The sequence below is a fragment of the Oryctolagus cuniculus genome, chromosome 7 (genome assembly GCF_051225735.1).
Source record: "Oryctolagus cuniculus isolate XC-2025 breed Fujian yellow rabbit chromosome 7, ASM5122573v1, whole genome shotgun sequence".
Taxonomy (NCBI): domain Eukaryota; kingdom Metazoa; phylum Chordata; class Mammalia; order Lagomorpha; family Leporidae; genus Oryctolagus; species Oryctolagus cuniculus.
The window spans coordinates 47,442,037-47,461,634 of NC_142873.1; the positions used below are offsets into that span (position 1 = coordinate 47,442,037).

At 44.2% G+C, this 19,598-nt stretch overlaps 1 protein-coding gene across 10 annotated transcripts in view; it reads right to left on the reverse strand.

Annotated features, from left to right (window-relative positions):
* Positions 1–19,598, reverse strand: part of PIP5K1A (phosphatidylinositol-4-phosphate 5-kinase type 1 alpha) — a 47,873-nt gene that overhangs the window by 25,814 nt on the left and 2,461 nt on the right. For 5 of the 10 annotated variants that reach the window (XM_089299941.1, XM_089299946.1, XM_089299943.1 and 2 more), the window contains exon 2: positions 8,776–8,814. The exons of the other annotated variants lie outside the window; for them this stretch is intronic. In XM_089299941.1, the coding sequence (XP_089156067.1) occupies positions 8,776–8,814 (39 nt within the window). The remainder of the gene's footprint in view (positions 1–8,775; positions 8,815–19,598) is intronic. 10 annotated transcript variants of the gene reach the window in all.

A 19,598-nucleotide genomic window follows, 5' to 3' on the forward strand; every position in this document is an offset into this window, starting at 1 on the left:
GCTGGATTGGAAGAGGAGCAGCCGGGACACTAACCGGATACCCATATGGGATGCCAGCACCACAGGTGGAGGATTAACCTACTGTGCCACGGCGCCGGCCCCAAAACATAACTTCTTAATATGTTTACCCATCTGAGTAAAGGGGCTCACTGATCATTACCATGATTAAAAGAGAAAGGGCAGGGCCACCACTGTGGCATAGCGCATAAAGCCTCCACCTTCTCAAATAAATAAACCTTAAAAAAAAATCAAATATATCAAGTATTTGTTCAGTGCCATTATATAATTTGGTTTTGCTTAAATTTCACAAGTATTACTTATGACTTTTTATTTACTTAAACTTATGTAAAACTTCAAGAACATGTGTATTTAAAAAGTGACCACATCTAGGGCTGGCACTGAGGCGTAGCAGGTAAAGCTACCGCCTGAGACGCCAGCAACCCACATGGGCACCGGTTCATGTCCTAGCTGCTCCACTGCTGATCTAGCTCCCTGCTCATGTGTCTGAGAAAGTGGAAGACGGTCCAACTCCTTGGGCCCTTGCCCACTTGGGAGACCAGATAAAGCTCCTGGCTCTTCACTTTGGCTCAGCTCTAGTCATTGTGGACATTTGGGGAGTGAACCAGTGGATGGAAGATCTCTTTCTCTGTCTCTCCCTCTGTCTGTAACTTTACTTCTCAAAATAAATAAGCAAAATATTTTTAAAAATTAAAAAGAGGAATCCAGGGACTTGGGTCTTTGCCACCTACATAGGAGACCTGGGATAGAGTTCTATGCTTCTAGTGGCTTTGGCCTGGCCACTGCAGCCGTTTGGGGAGTGAACCAGCAAATGGAAGATTTGTTCCACAGCTTTCTCTTTCAGATAAAATGAAAGAATAAAACAATGAGTAGGAAGAACCCAATTCACAGAGGTTAAGCTGCTATCTGCAGCACCAACATCCCATATGGATGCTGGTTCAAGTCCTGGCTATTCCACTTCCAATCCAACTCTCTGCTAATGTACCTGGGAAAGCAGCAGAGGATGGCTCAAGTGCTTGGGCCCCTACACCCATGTGGGAGACTACTGGCTTCAGCCTGGCCCAACCCTGGCTGTTGTGGCCATTTGGGAAGTGAACCAATGGATGGAATATCTCTCTTCTGTCTCTCCCTTTATCACTGTAACTTTCAAATAAATAAAAAATATTTTAAAGGATTAACAATGGGGCCGGCACTGTGGCACAGCGGGCTAAAGCCTGGCCTGAAGCGCTGGCATCCCATATGGGCGCCAATTCTAGTTCTAGCTGCTCCTCTTCTGATCCAGCTCTCTGCTATGGCCTGGGAAAGCAGTAGAAGATGGCCCAGGTGCTTGGGCCCCTGCACCCACGTGGGAGGCCCACAAGAAGCTCCTGGCTCCTGGCTTCAGATAGACTCAGCTCTGGCCGTTGCGGCCATCTGGAGAATGAATCAGCGGATGGAAGACCTCTCTGTCTCCACCTCTCTCTGTAACTCTTTCAAATAAATAAAATAAATCTTAAAAAAAAAAAAAAGGATTAACAGTGAGGCAGCAATAGAAACACAAGGGATTAATGACCAGACAAAGTTCTAAGTGTAACTGTTTAAGACAAAAACAACCAATAACCTCTTGAATTTCAAAATACAGCTAGGCTCAGAGGCTGTGATAGCTCTTAGTAGAAAGGTTACAGACTAAGCATTTATGGTACCAATAAGCAGAGTAGCAAAATTTCCTTCCTGGTAATGAGTCAGGGTGGAGAAAAAAATGGAGAACAGATGGTTTTCATTCCTTTTCCCAAAAATGAAGACAAGAGAAATGTCATCTAGCTGTTATGAAGATATGTTGCACAAAATGACCGAGAAAATTAGAAAAACAGATCAATTTTTACCGCTACTTCTCTGCAGCAGAGCCCATGATGTAACACCCTTCCTAGGATGATTTATTCAATCAGGAGAGCTTCAGCTGGGTTAAAGACTAAACAAGTTAGGGCTGAAGTTTTAAAGGAACAGTAAGTCAGGCAAATTCATTTATTACTAAAAGTGCTGATGGCTTACTGCAGAATTTAAAGTGTCCACTGTCAAAAAGTCAAATCTCTTCTATCTTAAAACTTTTTGGCTGGGTCAAAGTACTGAATTTCCCCCATTCTCAGAACAGGTCACACAGGACCTAAAATCTGAGCTCCCACAGTTTGGATGTCTAGAGTCCCTGGACACTCTTCTGTGCAATGGAGGCTTGGATATGGACCACACCACAGGCAGAATCAAGTGCCTGGCGTAGGCCACTCCTGGAGGTAGGATAGCTCTATGCTCAGATATGTCCCATCTGAGAGTAGCAAAGTTGTCACATATCCTTTAAAAAGATACTAAGCCGCGGCGGCCACTGGAGGGTGAACCAACGGCAAAGGAAGACCTTTCTCTCTGTTTCTCTCTCTCTCACTGTCCACTCTGCCTGTAAAAAAAAAAAAAAAAAAAAAAAAAAAAAAAAAAAAAAAGATACTAAGCTATTTAAAATTCAGAAGAGCTGGGTGCTGGCATTGTGGCAGAGTTAAACTACTACTGTGACACCTGTGTCCTATATCGGAGTGCTGGTTTGAGTCCTGGCTACTTCTCTTCTAATCCAGCTTACTGCTAATGTGCCTAGGAAGGCAGAAGAGGATGGTCCAAGTACTTAGGCCGCTGCCACCCACCTAGGAGACCAGGATAGAGTTCCTGGCTCCCAGCTTCAGTCCAGAAGATGTGAATGTCTCTCCTTTTGTGTTGCTTTGCCTTTCAAAAAAACAAAAAATATCAAAAGACCTGGGCCCATATGTTATGTCAAACTGTTCTCTAACTAAAATAAGTTTATTTTAAAATGCTTATGTAACGATTACATTAAATAAGCTTAATCACATATATGATTTCAAATGCAAGAAAAAACTGGGCCCCTAGCAAGGTTCAGTGATTGATCACCTAGACCAGCAGTAAATTCTATTTTGCATCTCAAAGTACTTGGCTCCTCACAAAACTCTCTGCTGGGGGCCGGTGCTGCAGTGCTGGCATCCCTTATGGGCATCGGTTCATGTCTCACTGCTCTGCTTCTGATCCAGCTCTCTGCTGTGGCCTGGGAAAGCAGTAGAAGATGGCCCAAGTGCTTGGGCCCCTGCACCCACGTGGGAGGCCCACAAGAAGCTCCTGGCTTCGGAATGGCACAGCTCCGGCCATTGTGGCCATCTGAGAAGTGAACCAGAGGATGGAAGATCTCTCTCTCTGCCTCTCCTCTCTGTGTAACTCTTTCAAATAAATAAAATAAAATAAAGTTCTACCTATGCTATCTCTTCTAGTTTTATCATACAGACATGTAGCTCCAGGGCTGCTACACTCTTGCAAAGTATTCAAAATGAGGACAGGAAGACTCCACTCAGTAGAAATTTTGTTGCCAACTCTTTAGCTATCTGCAATTGCAAAACTGGAATTAATCCCATCCCAAGAGCATTAAATCTGAAGCAAAAGAAAGATACGGCATGTAAATAATAAAACTCAGACAAAGTGACATGGGTGAGGCTTAAAGTGCCTAAAGTACAGCCACCAGGACATACCTAAGAGATCTAATCTACCAAAAAGTATAAAAGAAGAGAAAAATACCTAGAGTTTTACTAATGACACTGTTAACAGCGTTTATCCAAAAACCCAACAAAGGGCAAACAGAAAGTACAGGGAACCAGATACCACCTGCTAAGGATCTGCCAAAGAGAAATTATCTATTGAGGAAATCTGTGAAACTCAGAGTCATGAACACTGCATAAATAAGCTTTCTCTTCGATAAGTACAGGAAGACACTTAGGCGCTGAGAGAGAACAAATGAAAAAAAGAAAGAAAAAGGGGTTTAACCCCACTCAGCATGGCAACACCAGCCGTAAAATTTTTAAGAATATGATTCATCCCTATGGATAAAATCAGAATATTGATCAAGAGAAAATTTGTTTTTTACCACCTTTGTGAAAAGTACTCTAAATATAGATCTATCATCTTAAAATAAATATGTAATTATAATTTCTGATGAAGAAACTGACTATGGGGGCACAGTTCTTCTAACATTAAAATTTATTCTTCCCTAGGAAGAACTTTTTCTAAGGATTTGGGCCCTGCCTCTCCCCATCTACATCAAAATTCTGAATGGAGGCTGGCGCTGTGATGCAGGTTAATCCTCCGCCTGTGGTGCTGGCATCCCATATGAGCACCAGCATCCAATATGGGCGCCGTTTCTAGTCCTGGCTGCCCCTCTTCCAATCCAGCTCTCTGCTGTGGACTGGGAAAGCAGAAGATGGCCCAAGTCCTTGGGCCCCTGCACCCATATGAGAGACCCAGAAGAAGCACCTGACTCCTGGCTTCAGATTGATGCAGCTCTGGCCGTTGCTGGCCATTTGGGGAGTGAACCAACAGAAGGAACACCCTTCTCTCTGTCTTTCCCTCTCAGTGTCTGTAACTCTACCTCTCAAATAAATAAAATATTTTTTAAAAAATCTGAATAATCACTGTTCAGATGACTACATTATCATCAGTCAATACTTGGAAATGTGGCATGTACACAATACCCAAAGGTGGGTATAGAAGCTGACAGTTGGCTATAAATGGTCTTAGCCCAGTTTCTCCTCACTGGCTCAATTTTTAAAATATTTTTAGTTATTTGAAAGGCAGAATGACAGAGAAAGAGAGATAAAGAGAAATTATGTGCCACCCATTTGCCAAATGCCTTTAACAGCCAGGGCTGGGCCATACTGAAGCCAGGAGCCAGAAATTCCATCCTGGTCTCCCACTAGGGCGGCAGGAACCCAAGTACTTGGGCCATCATCCACTGCCTCCAGGCTCATTAGCAGGAAGCTGGATTGGAAGTATGGAGTAGTCAGGACTACAGCTGGGACTCTGATATGGGATATGTCATGCAGGTGTCCCAACCAGAAACTTACCTTTCTATACCACAATGCCTGCCCCACTGGCTCAATTTTAATACTTATCACTGTTGAATTACATTTTTTATCTCTATATCATTCAGGCCATCTCCACACTCTTCTGTTTCTCCTGGACACTGACTATAACACTACAATGCTGATACCATTTTAAAAAGGTTACTTTTCCCCATGACCTCTTGTATATAATAACAACCTGGGCCGGCGCCACGGCTCACTAGGCTAATCCTCTGCCTTGCGGTGCCGGCACACCGGGTTCTAGTCCCGGTCGGGGCGCCGGATTCTGTCCCGGTTGCCCCTCTTCCAGGCCAGCTCTCTGCTGTGGCCAGGGAGTGCAGTGGAGGATGGCCCAAGTGCTTGGGCCCTGCACCCCACGGGAGACCAGGATAAGTACCTGACTCCTGCCATCGGATCAGCACGGTGCGCTGGCTGCAGCACGCCGGCCGCAGCGGCCATTGGAGGGTGAACCAACGGCAAAAGGAAGACCTTTCTCTCTGTCTCTCTCACTCACTGTCCACTCTGCCTGTCAAAAAAAACAAAAAAACAAAAACAAAAAAACCTGTATAATTCTTTAAAAGCTGAAAAACATACCTTACTTGGCCTTAAAATTGAAATTACAGACAGTGGGAATTATTTTAATTAAGGACATAAGTAACGTATCTACCAAATATTGTGTGTGAGTCTCATCTAAATGCTGATTAGAAAAAACTGTAGGCCGGTGCCGCGGCTCACTAGGCTAATCCTCCGTCTGCAGCACCGGCACCCCGGGTTCTAGTCCCGGTTGGGGTGCCAGGTACTAGTCCCGGTTGCTGCTCTTTCAGTCCAGCTCTCGGCTGTGGCCAGGGAGTACAGTGGAGGATGGCCCAAGTGTTTGGGCCCTGCACCCGCATGGGAGACCAGGAGGAAGCACCTGAATCCTGGCTTTGGATTGGCGCAGTGCGCCGGCCATAGCGACCATTTTGGGGTGAACCAACGGAAGGAAGACCTTTCTCTAAGAAAAATATAAAAAAAAAAAAAGAAAGAAAAGAAAAGAAAGAAAGAAAAAACTGTAACAAGACATTTCTGAGACAGGAACCTTGAAAGAGCAATGGTTAATTTTTTAACTATAACAATGCTGCTGTGGTCATGTTACAACCTTTAACTTCCACACCCCAAATACTCATATCTGTAGAAATACATTTTGAAATACTTATGGATGAAATTACATGAGACCTGGACTTGCTTTAAAATATTTCAGGGAATGGATGAAGGAGAATGGGTGAAATACAGATGCAATGATTGGCAAAATATTGCTACTGAAGCTAGGTGATGAGTACATGGCAGCTCATTAAACTATTCTCTAGATTACCTTGTATACGTCTGAGAAAAAATTTTTTAAAGATTCATTTATTTTATTTGAAAGGCAGAGCTACAGGGAGAGAGAGAGAGAGAGACAGAGAGATCTTCCATCCTCTGGTTCACGCCCCAAATGTCCACAATGGCTAAGTCTAGGCCACACTGAAGTCAGGAGCCAGAAGCTTCCTTCAGGCCTCCCATGTGGGTACAGGGGCTCAGAGATTTGGCCCATCTTCCACTGCTTTCCCAGGCACATTAGCAGAAATCTGGGTCAGAAATGGAGCAGCAAGGACTCAAACTCCCATTCGGGAGGCTGGCATCACAAGTGGCAACTTAACCGGCTACACCACAATGCCAATCCCTGACAAATTTTATAATAAAAAGTTAAGGAGGGGGCCCAGTGCCATGGTGTAGTGGGTAAAGTCACCGCCTGCAGTGCTGGCATCCCATATGGGCACCAGTTCGAGTCCCAGCTGCTCCATTTCTGATCCAGCTCTCTGCTATGGCCTGGGAAAGCAGTGGAAGATGGCCCAAGTCCTTGGACTCTTGCACCATGTGGGAGACCTAGAAGAAGCTCCTGGCTCCTGGCTTCAGATCAGCCAAGCTCCAGCCATTGCAGCCATTTTGTGAATGAACCAGTGGATGGAAGACCTCTTTCTGCCTCTGCCTCTCTGTAACTCTGCCTTTCAAATAAATAAACCTTTAAAAAAAAAAAAAAAAAAAAAAAGAATACCTAGGAGAGCCTAAGCATATGTGTACTTTGGGAAATTTCAAAAATTCTGGCCAGGGCACTGCTCAGTCTTGCTGAATTCTACAGCGTTATTGAAACAGGATTTTTAAACAGACCATGTAGAGAACTTAGTTCATTCAGCCAATAATGAAGCTACTTGACTTTTCATGCTAACAAATCAATAACCATTCATATTGGGAGAAAAATTCCGCAAGAGCCTGAAATTTTTAGTGTAATTTTTTTCTTTTTCTTCCTATTCTCTTTTTTAATAAATAAGAGAACAGAGGGACAGAGAGGTTAAAGGACATGCTCAAACATCACACAACAAAGACAGTGACAGAACCAGAACTGGAAGCTGCATTCTTAACCTTTAGCTCAATTCTTTCTTCTAAATCATTGTTGTTTTCAAAAATTTCTGACCACCTAGAGTGACGCCAGGACAAGAAAACTCAAACTAGAACACTCTAAAACTAAATAAATTTCAGATCTGCTAACGGACAATACATATTTTCTTCCTTTGGGAAAAGGAAGCCTTTCATTTTCATTGATAAAGGATTAAGAACCCAATTTTCCCTCTTCAGTTTCTCTCAATGAAATGAAGAGTAACAACATTCCCTTCCTCTAGCAACGGTCATCAGTGTCCCTGGCAAAAATAGAACATAGCTTTCATTTCTTTTGATGAGATTATTGTTATTCTGAATCAGGAAATGCCGGTATTCCAGAGAAGCAAAAATTGTCTTTTAAAATCTCATACTTCAAAGAGCAGTTTCCCAGTTTTATAGGTGTTAAGGTCCTCACTGGCAGCAATAAGTACCATCTTGTCTTTGTAGTAAGACATAAACAATTTTAATAGGAAAAAAAAATGCTCCATTTATCTCTTTTTGGTATATGGGGACCATGAATTCTGATTAAAAAGCCAAAGCACTATGCTTGGGCTATTAGTGATTGGCAAAAGTTCACATTAATTTCTAAGATAGTTTCTAAAAGAATGATTAGAAATTTCACACTTTGCTCACTGCTTTTTTAGAAGGGCTAATACCAGAAAGGCAAATTTCCTTCCATATTCTTCTCTCCTTTACCAAGGACTTCTGGTTCAGTTTCCATTCAGCAACAAATATTTAATCTGGTTTAAAGTCAAGTTAGTTCACATACAAACTTTCAGATTAGTGAAGGGAACAGACACAGCACAGTGGTTCGGATTGTGGGCTCTGTAATTGGAACACCTAAGTTACAACCTTGGGTAGGTTGGTTAAAATTTCTCTGGGTCTTGGTTACCATATCTATAAAATATGGAAATAATATGTACCTCTATAGGATTACCAGAATTAAGTCATGTATAGACTTAACATATAGTAAATGTTCTATAAATATAAGCAGTTATTACTCTGAATTATAGAATCTCACCTACAGGATGGGAAAGGTCAGGGAAAATAAGAGGTACAACAGAAAGGGAAAAGGAAGAGCTAAGACTAGCTTTAGTGAAACAAAGCTGAAGTTACAGGGCAATTTCAAGGGAGACAAAACTGATTTATATTATACTGTGGAAGGATGAGAAAAGGTATTTCAATATTAGAGAAGATACTTCAATATTAAGATAGCATCTTTCCTAGAGAGGGAAGAGGGATTTGGGAGATACAGTCAAATAATGCTTGCAAGACATCCACAGCCTCCTCAGAAGACAGCACTGCCAGTGCAAGTGTTATGGGGAAGAGGCGCTGGCTGCTAGTTACTGCAAGGAGCTCATGCTTCTTCAGCACAAAAACACATCAGATCTACCTCTCTTACGGTTGACCCCACAGCACAGAAAGTTGAAACCTAATAAGGAAAAACAGAGAGTTATCACTTACTTAGGGGTTCCACTTGCTTACAGTAGCAGGATAAACATAAGTTTTTTTTAAAAGATTTATTTTATTTAGGCCGGCGCCGCGGCTCACTAGGCTAATCCTCCGCCTAGCGGCGCCGGCACACCGGGTTCTAGTCCCGGTTGGGGCGCCGGATTCTGTCCCGGCTGCCCCTCTTCCAGGCCAGCCCTCTGCTGTGGCCCGGGAGTGCAGTGGAGGATGGCCCAGGTGCTTGGGCCCTGCACCCCATGGGAGACCAGGAAAAGCACCTGGCTCCTGGCTCCTGCCATCGGATCAGCGCGGTACGCCGGCCGCAGCGCGCCAGCCGCGGCGGCCATTGGAGGGTGAACCAACGGCAAAAGGAAGACCTTTCTCTCTGTCTCTCTCTCTCACTGTCCACTCTGCCTGTCAAAAAAAAAAAAAAAAAAAAAGATTTATTTTATTTATTTGAAAGTCAGAGTTACAGAGGGAGGTAGAGATAGAGAGAGAGGTCTTCCATTAGCTGGTTCACTCTCCAGATGGCTGCAACGGCCGGAGCTGCACCAATCCGAAGCCAGGAGCCAGGAGCTTCTTCCAGGTCTCCCATGTGGGTGCAGGGGCCCAAGGACCTGGGCCATCCACCACTGCTTTCCCAGGCCATAGCAGAGAGCTGGATCAGAAGAGGATCAGCTGGGACTAGAACTGGTGCCCATAGGGATGCCAGCGCCTCAGGCCAGGGTTTTTAACCCGCTATGCCACAGCACCAGCCCCAGACATAAGATTTTATGTGTGTGTGTGTTTTGTTTTTTTTGTTTTTTTTTTTTTTTTTTTTTGGACAGGCAGAGTGGACAGTGAGAGAGACAGACAGAGAGAAAGGTCTTCCTTTACCGTTGGTTCACCCTCCAATGGCAGCCGCTGCCGGCGCGCTGCGGCCAGCACACCGCGCTGATCCGATGGCAGGAGCCAGGAGCCAGGTGCTTTTCCTGGTCTCCCATGGGGTGCAGGGCCCAAGCACCTGGGCCATCCTCCACTGCACTCCCGGGCCACAGCAGAGGGCTGGCCTGGAAGAGGGGCAACCGGGACAGAATCCGGCGCCCCGACCGGGACTAGAACCCGGTGTGCCGGCGCCGCTAGGCGGAGGATTAGCCTAGTGAGCCGCGGCGCCGGCCCCCAGACATAAGATTTTAAGTAGAACTTGGTCTGATCCCTAGCACCATACTGTGAAATGAGATGTTCTAGGTAATGTCCAGAAAACAGAAGGAAATCCTCTACAAAAGCTGCAGGAGTGGTCACAAAATTAATACTCCAAGTCATTTCACTCTGCAATGAATCCAGATCAGCAAATTTTTCAGTTATAAGGTTCCTTGGTGGGGGCCAGTGCTGTGGCATAGCGGGTGAAGCCGCCGCCTGCAGTGCCAATATCCCATATGGGCACTGGTTTGAGTCCTGGCTGCTCCACTTCTGATCCAGCTCTCTGCTATGGCTTGGGAAAGCAGTAGAAGATGGCCCAAGTCCTTGGGCCCCTGCACCCGCGTGGAACACCTGAAGAAGCTCCTGGCTTCGGATCGGCACAGCTCCAGCTGCTGCAGCCAATTGAGGAGTGAACCAGCGGATAAAGACCTCTCTCTCTGCCTCTCCTCTATGTAACTCTGACTTTCAAATAAATAAATAAATCTTTAAAAAAAAATAGGCTCCTTGGCATACAGGAACCTTACTAGGGTATTATATAATACTGTTAATCCATAGATACTAAAACTGGAATGAACCTAATGAACAAGAAGAGATTGGTTATATAAATCATGGTGCAATTGTAACATGGAATATTATATAACCATTATTTTACATACATTTATGAGTAGGATATCACAATAAACTTCTGAAGAGAGAAAAAGTGAAAAAAAGATATCATTTTTGTGAAACATTTTTCTAAAAGCTAATAGGTACTTACACACATAAAGTCCAAATGACTACATATCAAAATGTCAAAATATCACCATCTCTTGATAGGTTCATTTTGTAACTTTAAATTTCTCTTTTCCCTTTACTACCTAAACCTTCTTTAACAAGTATTTTAATGCATACATTATTTAATAAATAAAAATGATAGGAGCTGGCACTGTGGCACACTGGGTAAAACCTCTGGCATCCCAAATGGGCTCCAGTTCCTATCCCTGCTGCTCCACTTCCCATCCAGCTCCCTGGGAAAGCAGCAGAGGATGGCCCAAGTGCTTGGGCCCCTGCACCTACACGCAAGACCTGGAAGACTCTCCTCGCTTCTTGCTTCTTGCTTTGGCCTGGCCCAGTCCCAGCCATTGTGCCATTTGGGGAGTCAACCAGTGGATGGATGATTCATTTTCTCTTTCTCTCTGTCTCTCTCCCTCTCTCCCCCTTTCTCTGTAACTCTGCCTTTCAAATAAATCAGTCAATCTTAAAAAAAGAAAAGGATACACAGGGAAGACTTTATTCTCATTCATTTAGCTTTATAACCTATTCTTCCCACTAAGCCACTACTTAGTCCCATACATATAAACCATGGACATTCCCCAAAAAAGATTAACTCAAGCTCATTATAATGTTAAACTGTTACAAAGATAAGCTAGAAAGAAAAATGTGAGATGAAATTGCCTACAATGCTGACAATCCCAAACTAAAAATAAGCATGATTCCTATACATACAGCCACTCTTTCTCAGCTACATATTACTTTGAGATGCCCATATAGCTGGAAACAAACCTGTATTAGGACATATGACAGAGGCTCACTTTGGAAAAGGGAACCTTATCTCTCTGAATATCAATGGTCTCTTACAAAGGGGAATGCTGAATTCACAGTATTTTATGGAAACCAAGACTTCAAAAAATATTAAAAAAAAGAACAACCCTAGCCTCTAAATTATGAAAATCAGCTATGAAATCATTAATGCTACTAAAGTAATTTCAGAAAGTTGAAGTGGAAACAACTCTGTCGATTCTTGTTAAAACATAAAGTTGAATCATCATACCATGTCACCGAAAATTTTTCTGAGTAATTGTACCAGTCATAGGGAAGCACTCCATTTTACTCCTTGGCCCCACCCTAAATTGTTTGTGGTGAAAAAAGCACTAAAAGGGCTGATCTCTGGTCACTTGGCAAAACACCACTGTGATTCTACATGAATTTGCTTGTTATTACTAAGCCACTAGCGATTAAAATTTACCACTGAAAGGAAAAAGTGAAGGAAAAAAAACATCAGCATAGTTTCAAAAAATATGAAAAAGGCAACTTTCGGAGAAATGTGCTAGCCTTAAAAAGAGGAGCTAATTTACACACAGATATTTTCAGATAGTGAACAGCTCTGAAGTGAGCTGCCCTTCCCTCCAGCATGTAAAACAAAACAGAGTTGGCCTTAATAGCAGAGCCTCTCCCTGCGCTTTCAGAGCAGAAGCCTTTCCGTCAGAGACGAGATGACATCATCTACCAGATGAGAAACCAAGCAGTGTGTGGCTGACTTCCATGTTTGAAGTACCACGTATAACTGGGAGACGCCAGAGGCTTGCCAGATATACATTCCTCACCCAGCTGGAGGTTAGGTAATTGAGAAACTACCCCAGGGAATTTATTCAAAGATTCACCAACGATCTACACAAACCTGTCAATAATCCCCGTATTAAGAGAACAAAGAGATAAGCAGGTTTTTTTGAAAGCAAAATGTTAATTCTTGGTTGACAAAATTAAGAGCCAGAAACTTTAAAAGAAAAACAAAAAGCAAAAACAGCCTCCCCCTTTACAATAAAATCAAAACCAAAATCAACTTAATTGTTCATTGTACTATTTGAAGCGATCTTTCTTTATGGTCCTGGTTAACTTGGACTACTGAAAGTTATCCTGACTACACTCTCTACACCCTTGCACGTGGGAAGTACAATATTTCTCCAAATGAAAATACTCATTCATGTGTGTGAAATGTCAGCCTGCCTACTGAGCACACGACTCTAAGCAATAGCACTTAAAAAAAACTGTACCATCACTACATGACTTAAGAAAACCAAGCCACATCTCACAGAAAAGCTAAGTCCTGGCAGTGTCATTTTTCCCTAAGGATCTTTTAGGAAAAGTCAGAAAGGCAAGGATGCTCCTAGAAACAAACGCTCAAAAGCAGTTTCATCTACTAGTCCCAGGGTTATCTCAGCTAAGAGGTAACAAAAAGCATTACAAAGAATGAGCAGCAGATTCGTTAATATTTACCTTGATAACACATACTGTATGTATCACCTTTTTTTTTTTTTTTACAGGCAGAGTGGACAATGAGTGTGAGAGAGAGAGAGAGAGAGAGAGAGAGAGAAAGGTCTTCCTTTTGCCGTTGGTTCACCCTCCAATGGCCGCCGCGGCCGGCGCGCTGCGCCCATCCGAAGGCAGGAGGCAGGTGCTTATCCTGGTCTCCCATGGGGTGCAGGGCCCAAATACTTGGGCCATCCTCCACTGCACTCCCTGGCCACAGCAGAGAGCTGGCCTGGAAGAGGGGCAACCGAGACAGAATCCGGTGCCCCGACTGGGACTAGAACCCGGTGTGCCGGCGTCGCTAGGCGGAGGATTAGCCTATTGAGTCACGGCGCTGGCCTGTATGTATCACTTTACAACTAATATCTTTCTGAACCTTGGTTTCCTAATTTGGAAAATGAGAGAGTTAAATTAAAATAGTTGTGTATGGTCTCCTCTCCCTCTTTTTTGCTTCTAGTTTTACAAAGGCAAATTTTATGTTTCATAGACCTCAAATATGTATCATTTGGCAATAGAATTTGGAAATTATGAAAAAAAAATCTTGAGTCTCCTGAATAAACACTCATGGCCAAAAGGCATTTGAGATACTTGGCAGATGGCCACCTCCTAATTCTATTTCCAAATCTGGCTCTACATATCTTGAAAAGGTAATGAATGCATTTTGCTGAATTAGAATAGACATATTTCAGCACAGAAACTCTAACTTTAATGATATCATAAGAAGCATTAATACACTTCAAGACAATTATCTCCTTCTACAAGAAATCAGAAGTATGGCCAAGTTACCTCCCTGCCATTAGTGCCCTTTTTTATAGGTCCTTATCAATGAGAACTTGAAGTTTACCAACACTATGCACAGAAAAGCTAATATACTCTACATAACCATCCTCAAAACAAAACAAAACCCTTCCCATTCCCACCACCCAACTTTCCCACCTCACCTTCCCTTAGCCCACACTTCCAAAATATCCCCTATCAACTACACTGAGCCTTTGGAATAGTGATTATGGGTTCATTTCATATTGCTGTGTTAAGTGTACAAAGCAAATAGTACGATATATTAAACTCCTTAAAGGATCCTGTCTGCCTATCTTTTTTATAAATTAATACATAGTATATGCAGCCATTACAAAAAAACAGACTGGAATTTACAAGAATGAAAAAGAGACTGGAGGGGCCAGCACTGTGACCCAGTGGGTTAACACCCTGGCCTGAAGCACCAGCATCTCATATAGGTGCCGGTTCGAGATCTGGCTGCTCCTCTTCTGATCTAGCTCTCTGCTGTGGCCTGGGAAAGCAGTGGAAGATGGTTCAAGTCCTTGGGCCCCTGCACCCACGTGGGAGATCCGTAAGAAGCTCCTGGCTTTGGATCGGTGCAGCTCTGGCCAATGCAGCCAACTGGGGAGTGAACTAACAGGGAAGACCCTTCTCCCTCCCTCCCTCCCTCTCTCTCTCTCTGTAACTCTGACTTTCAAAAAGTAAATAAATCTTGAAAAAAAAAAAAGAAAGAAAGAAAAAGAGATTGGAGACAGAGTTAAGAAAGATGGAGGGAATTCAATTTAAATTAAGTCCACTTCAAACAGAAAACAATAGAAATAAAGCTTACAGGAGATATGAAAAGGGGCCAGTGCAATGGTGCCGCCATTTGTGATGCTGGCACCCCACATCTGAATGCCGGTTTGAGTCCCAGCTTCAGCCACTGTGACCATCTGAAAAGTGACCAGTGGGGTCAGTGCTGTGGCATAACACGTTAAGCCGCTTCCTGCAACATTGGCATCCCATGTGGCATATTGGGTAAGCTGCCACTGTGACACCAGCATTCCACAGGGGCGCCAGTTTGAGTCCAGGCTGCTCCACTTCCAATCCAACTCTCTACTAGTGTGTCTGGGAAAAGCAGCAGCAGCAGATGGTCCCTTGGCCCCTGAACCTAACATGGGAGACCTGGAAGAAGCTCCTGGCTCCTGGCTCAGGCCTGGCCCCACCCTGGCTGTTGCAGCCATTTCGAGTGAACCAAGGGATGGAAGATACCTCTGTTTCTCCCTTTCTCTCTTTTTAAAGACTTATTTATTACCTTGAGAGGCATAGTTACAGAGAGGAGAGACAGGTTTTCCATTGGCTGGTTCACTGCCCAAAGGCCGCCATGGCCACAGCTGAGCCGATCGATCTGAAATCAGGAGCCCGGAGCTTCTTAGGGGCCTCCCAGGCAGGTGAGCATTTGGGGAGTGAACCAGAAGATGACAGATCGCTCTTGCTCTGTCACTCTGCTTTCAAATAATAAATAGATATTTAATAAAACAAAAGACACAGAAGACAAAAACAAAAAACCAAAACCACAACATCCACAAGCACCTCTACCACTGGAATTACCAGATTACAGGAGAGTTTTCTTTTTCTTTTTCTTTTTTTTTTTTTTTTTTTTTTTTTTGACAGGCAGAGTGGACAGCTAGAGAGAGAGACAGAGAGAAAGGTCTTTCTTTGCTGTTGGTTCACCCTCCAATGGCCGCCGCGCTGATCCAATGGCAGGAGCCAGGTACTTCTCCTGGTCTCCCATGGGGTGCAGGGCCCAAGCACTTGGGCCATCCTCCACTGCACTCCCGGGCCACAGCAGAGAGCTGGCCTGGAAGAGGGGCAACCGGGACAGAGTCCGGCACCCCAACCAGGACTAGAACCCGGTGTGCTGGCGCCGCAAGGTGGAGGATTAGCCTAGTGAGCCGCGGCGCCGGCCCAGGAGAGTTTTCTAGTGGGGTCACCACAATAGACTGATGAGGCTAACACTACGCACCTCAAGCAAAAACGCTTCAATCTTGTGCCTTCTGGGGTTGGGGAGATGGGGGGAGAGGATTCAGGAAAAGAACTGTAGTTATTCTAAATCATCTGTGCTCCTGATAAAAATCATATAGGTGAGTGGTAACTATTTCAAACATTCTGGTCTGAGGCAGAGGGAGCTACAGTTCCTGATCAACTAAGGTTTCAAGTGTTTTTCCTTGGGGGACTAACATGATTTTATCACCTGGCTCTTATTTCAGGGGAGCATCCTAACTTTCCTTTCTAACCCTCCTACTAACTTCAAGTCAGCTCTCCAAAACAAACTTTTGCCTTTATAGTAAAAGGGGATTCAGCAGATGAATTTCAAGCTCTTGATGGACCACAGGAAGTTAAACTAGAGATAAAGAATATCTGAAAACTGGTTTGACAGACAGTGGCACTGTTAACAGCACCTCATCAAGGCTGATTTTATTAAGAGGTGCCATGTTCAACTATAAGGATGGAGAGCACAAAGGAATAAATTTCCTTTATACACTAAGCAACTGAGATCACACAGCAAACTGCACCATGTTTATATTATAACAATCAAAGTGCAAGCATGAACACAGCGTGACTGCACAAGGAGTTAAGCCACAAGCTTACAGTGCCAGCATCCCATACTGGAGTGCAGGATCAAGTCCCAGCTGTTTTGCTTCCAATTCAGCTCCACGTTGGTGTGCCAGGGAAGGCACACGTTTCTGGGCCCCTGCCACCCATGTGGGAGATCAGATGGTGTTCCAGGCTCCTGGCTCTGCCCCAGCCATGGCTGTTGCAGCCATCTGCCTTTGAATTAAATATTTTTATAAAAATGAACATATGGGGGCCAACATTGTGGGTAGTGGGTAAAGCCACTGCCCATGACACTGGCATCACATATAGGTGCTGGTTCGTGTCCTGGCTGCTCCACTTCCCATCCAGCTCCCTGCTAATGGCCTAGGAAAAGCAGAAGATGGCCAAGTGTTTGTGGATTCCTGTCACTAACATAGGAGATCTCAATGAAGCTCCTGGCTTTGGCCTGGCTCAGCCTGGTGACTGAAGTCAACTGAAGAATGAACCAGCAAACCGAAGATCTCTCTCTCCCTCTATCTCTGTAACTCTGACTTTCAAATAAATAAATCTTTTTTTAAAGAATGAACATGATTGGCCGGTGCCACGGCTCAATAGGCTAATCCTCCGCTTGCAGCGACGGCACATCGGGTTCTAGTCCCAGTTTGGATGCCGGATTCTGTCCTGGTTGCCCCTCTTCCAGGCCAGCTCTCTGCTGTAGCCCAGGAATGCAGTGGAGGATGGCCCAAGTCCTTGGGCCCTGCACCCGCATGGGAGACCAGGAAAAGCACCTGGCTCCTGATCAGTGCAGCGCGCCGGCCGCAGCGGCCATTGTGGGGTAAACCAACAGAAGGAAGACCTTTCTCTGTCTCTCTCTCTCACTGTCCACTCTGCCTCTCAAAAAAAAAAAAAAAAAAAAAAAAAGAACATGATTATGGTTACTGTAAGCTGATTTCATTTATAATAGTCTCATCCAAATTCAAACACAGTAACAATTCCATTGGAAAAAATGTTAAACATCTCTTAGAACTTATGGCTTGCTCTATCCTCTGCAGTTCACTTGTCAGCTGTACAGAAGACCAGCTGCAGCCCAATGCTTTAACAATTTAGATAAGGGTTTATTACGGACAAAATAATTCCTTAATTTGAATGTCCCCCAATTTTCTGAACTCAAAGGTTATGAATGCCTTATCAAAAACTGTCAATCTGTCCCTGAACTATGACAGTCATTTCACATCCACTTTCTACATCAAGAGAAAATCATGGCCGGTGCCATGGCTCAATAGGCTAATCTTCCGCCTGCAGCGCTGGCACACCGGGTTCTAGTCCCAGTCGGGGCAACAGATTCTGTCCCGGCTGCCCCTCTTCCAGGCCAGCTCTCTGCTGTGGCCCGGGAGTGCAGTGGAGGATGGCCCAAGTGCTTGGGAGACCAAGAGAAGCACCTGGCTCCTGCCATCGGATCAGCGCGGTGCACTGGCTGCGGCAGCCATTGGAGGGTGAACCAACAGCAAAGGAAGACCTTTCTGTCTGTCTCACTGTCCACTCTGTCTCTCAAAAAAAATTAAAAAAAAAGAGAGAGAGAGAGAGAGAGAGAAAATCATGTCTTTAGGATTTCAGTGAAACATCCAAGAACAAAAAACCGGTTTCAGGATGGGTAAAACACATGAACCTGACTTTCTGGCTTTCCTCCCTTGATTTCTACAAGGCTAGCCTCGAGTCTTTAACAACTCAGGAGATCATAAGCCACTACTTATTTTTGCCAATTTCCTAATTCCCCTGTCACCATCCCAACAGAAAAGCACTCTCCCCTAATCACAAATAAAACCCTTAACCTTTTCTGCACTAGAATCAAACATGCTATACAATTCAAAAACCTATCTTTAAAAGAAAAAATTCTATTAAATTTACTGAAGCAGGCAATTGGTGCAGTACTGCAGTATTTAAAATGCTGCTTGGGATGCTCATATCCCTCATCTTGAGAGCCTGGTTCAAGTTCTAGCTCTTCCACTGGCTTCTGATCCAGATTCCTGCTAATGCACAACCTAGGAGGCAATGATAATGACTCAAGTACTTGGGCCTCTGCCACCCATACAGGAGACATGCATTGGGTTCTGGGTACTGGTCTGGTTAGGGCCCAGCCCTGGTTGTTGTGAGCATTTGGAGAATGAACCAGCGGAAGATATATCTCTCTCTCTGCCTTTTAAAAAAAATGAAAATAAATTTTTAAAAATAAGCGAACATGCAGATACACAAGAAAAGGCAACACTGCGTATCGCATACAATAAGTATAATGTTTTCAGGTTTATTTACAAAAAGAATTTTTTCTTAATCCAGCTGTTCCAGAAGTCAAAGGAGCACAGGAGGACCTACAAAACAAAAGATAAGGGGTAAAGCCACAGCCTGCAGGGCCTATGGGCGCCAGTGCAAGTCCTGATTCCACACTTCCAATCCAGCTCTCTGCTATGGTCTGGGAAAGAAGATGGCCCAAGTCCTTGGGACCCTGCACCTGCGTAGGAGACCCAGAAGAAGCTCCTGGCTCCTGGCATACGGCCTGGCCCAGTGCTAGTTGTTGTGGCCATTTGGGGAGGAAACCAGTGGATGGAAGACTTCGCTCTCTCCTTTCCTCCCTCTGTCTCTGTCTCTCTGTAACTCTGCCTTTCCAATAAATACATAAATCTTTTTTTAAAAAAAGTAATCAGGCAGTTTTTAAAACGTATTTATGTATTTATTGGAAAGGCAGAAGTTACAGAGAGGGAAGAGGGAGAGAGAGGCCAGGGCCACAAGCGAGAAAGAGAGAAACAGAGACAGAATTTTTGATCCACTGGCTCACTCCCCCAATGACCAAAACAGGCCAGGGCTGGGCCAGGCCAAAGCCAGGAGCTTCATCCTGGTCTCCCACCCAGGTGCAGGGGCTCAAGTACTTGGACCTTCTTTCACAGCTTTCCCAGCCACCCTAGCAGGGACCTGGATCGAAAGTGAAATAGCAGGACTTGAACAAGAGCCTATTTGCAATGGCGCTACAGGTGGTGGCTTAACCCACTGTGCCAGAGTGGCACCCCCAGGCAATTTATTTCTAACTCAGACTTTGTTTATATCTTTACTTAATATATAAACACACTAAGAGTCAAGGAGCTGTAAGTTTCACTGAAATGTATTTTTAGACCTTCTGCT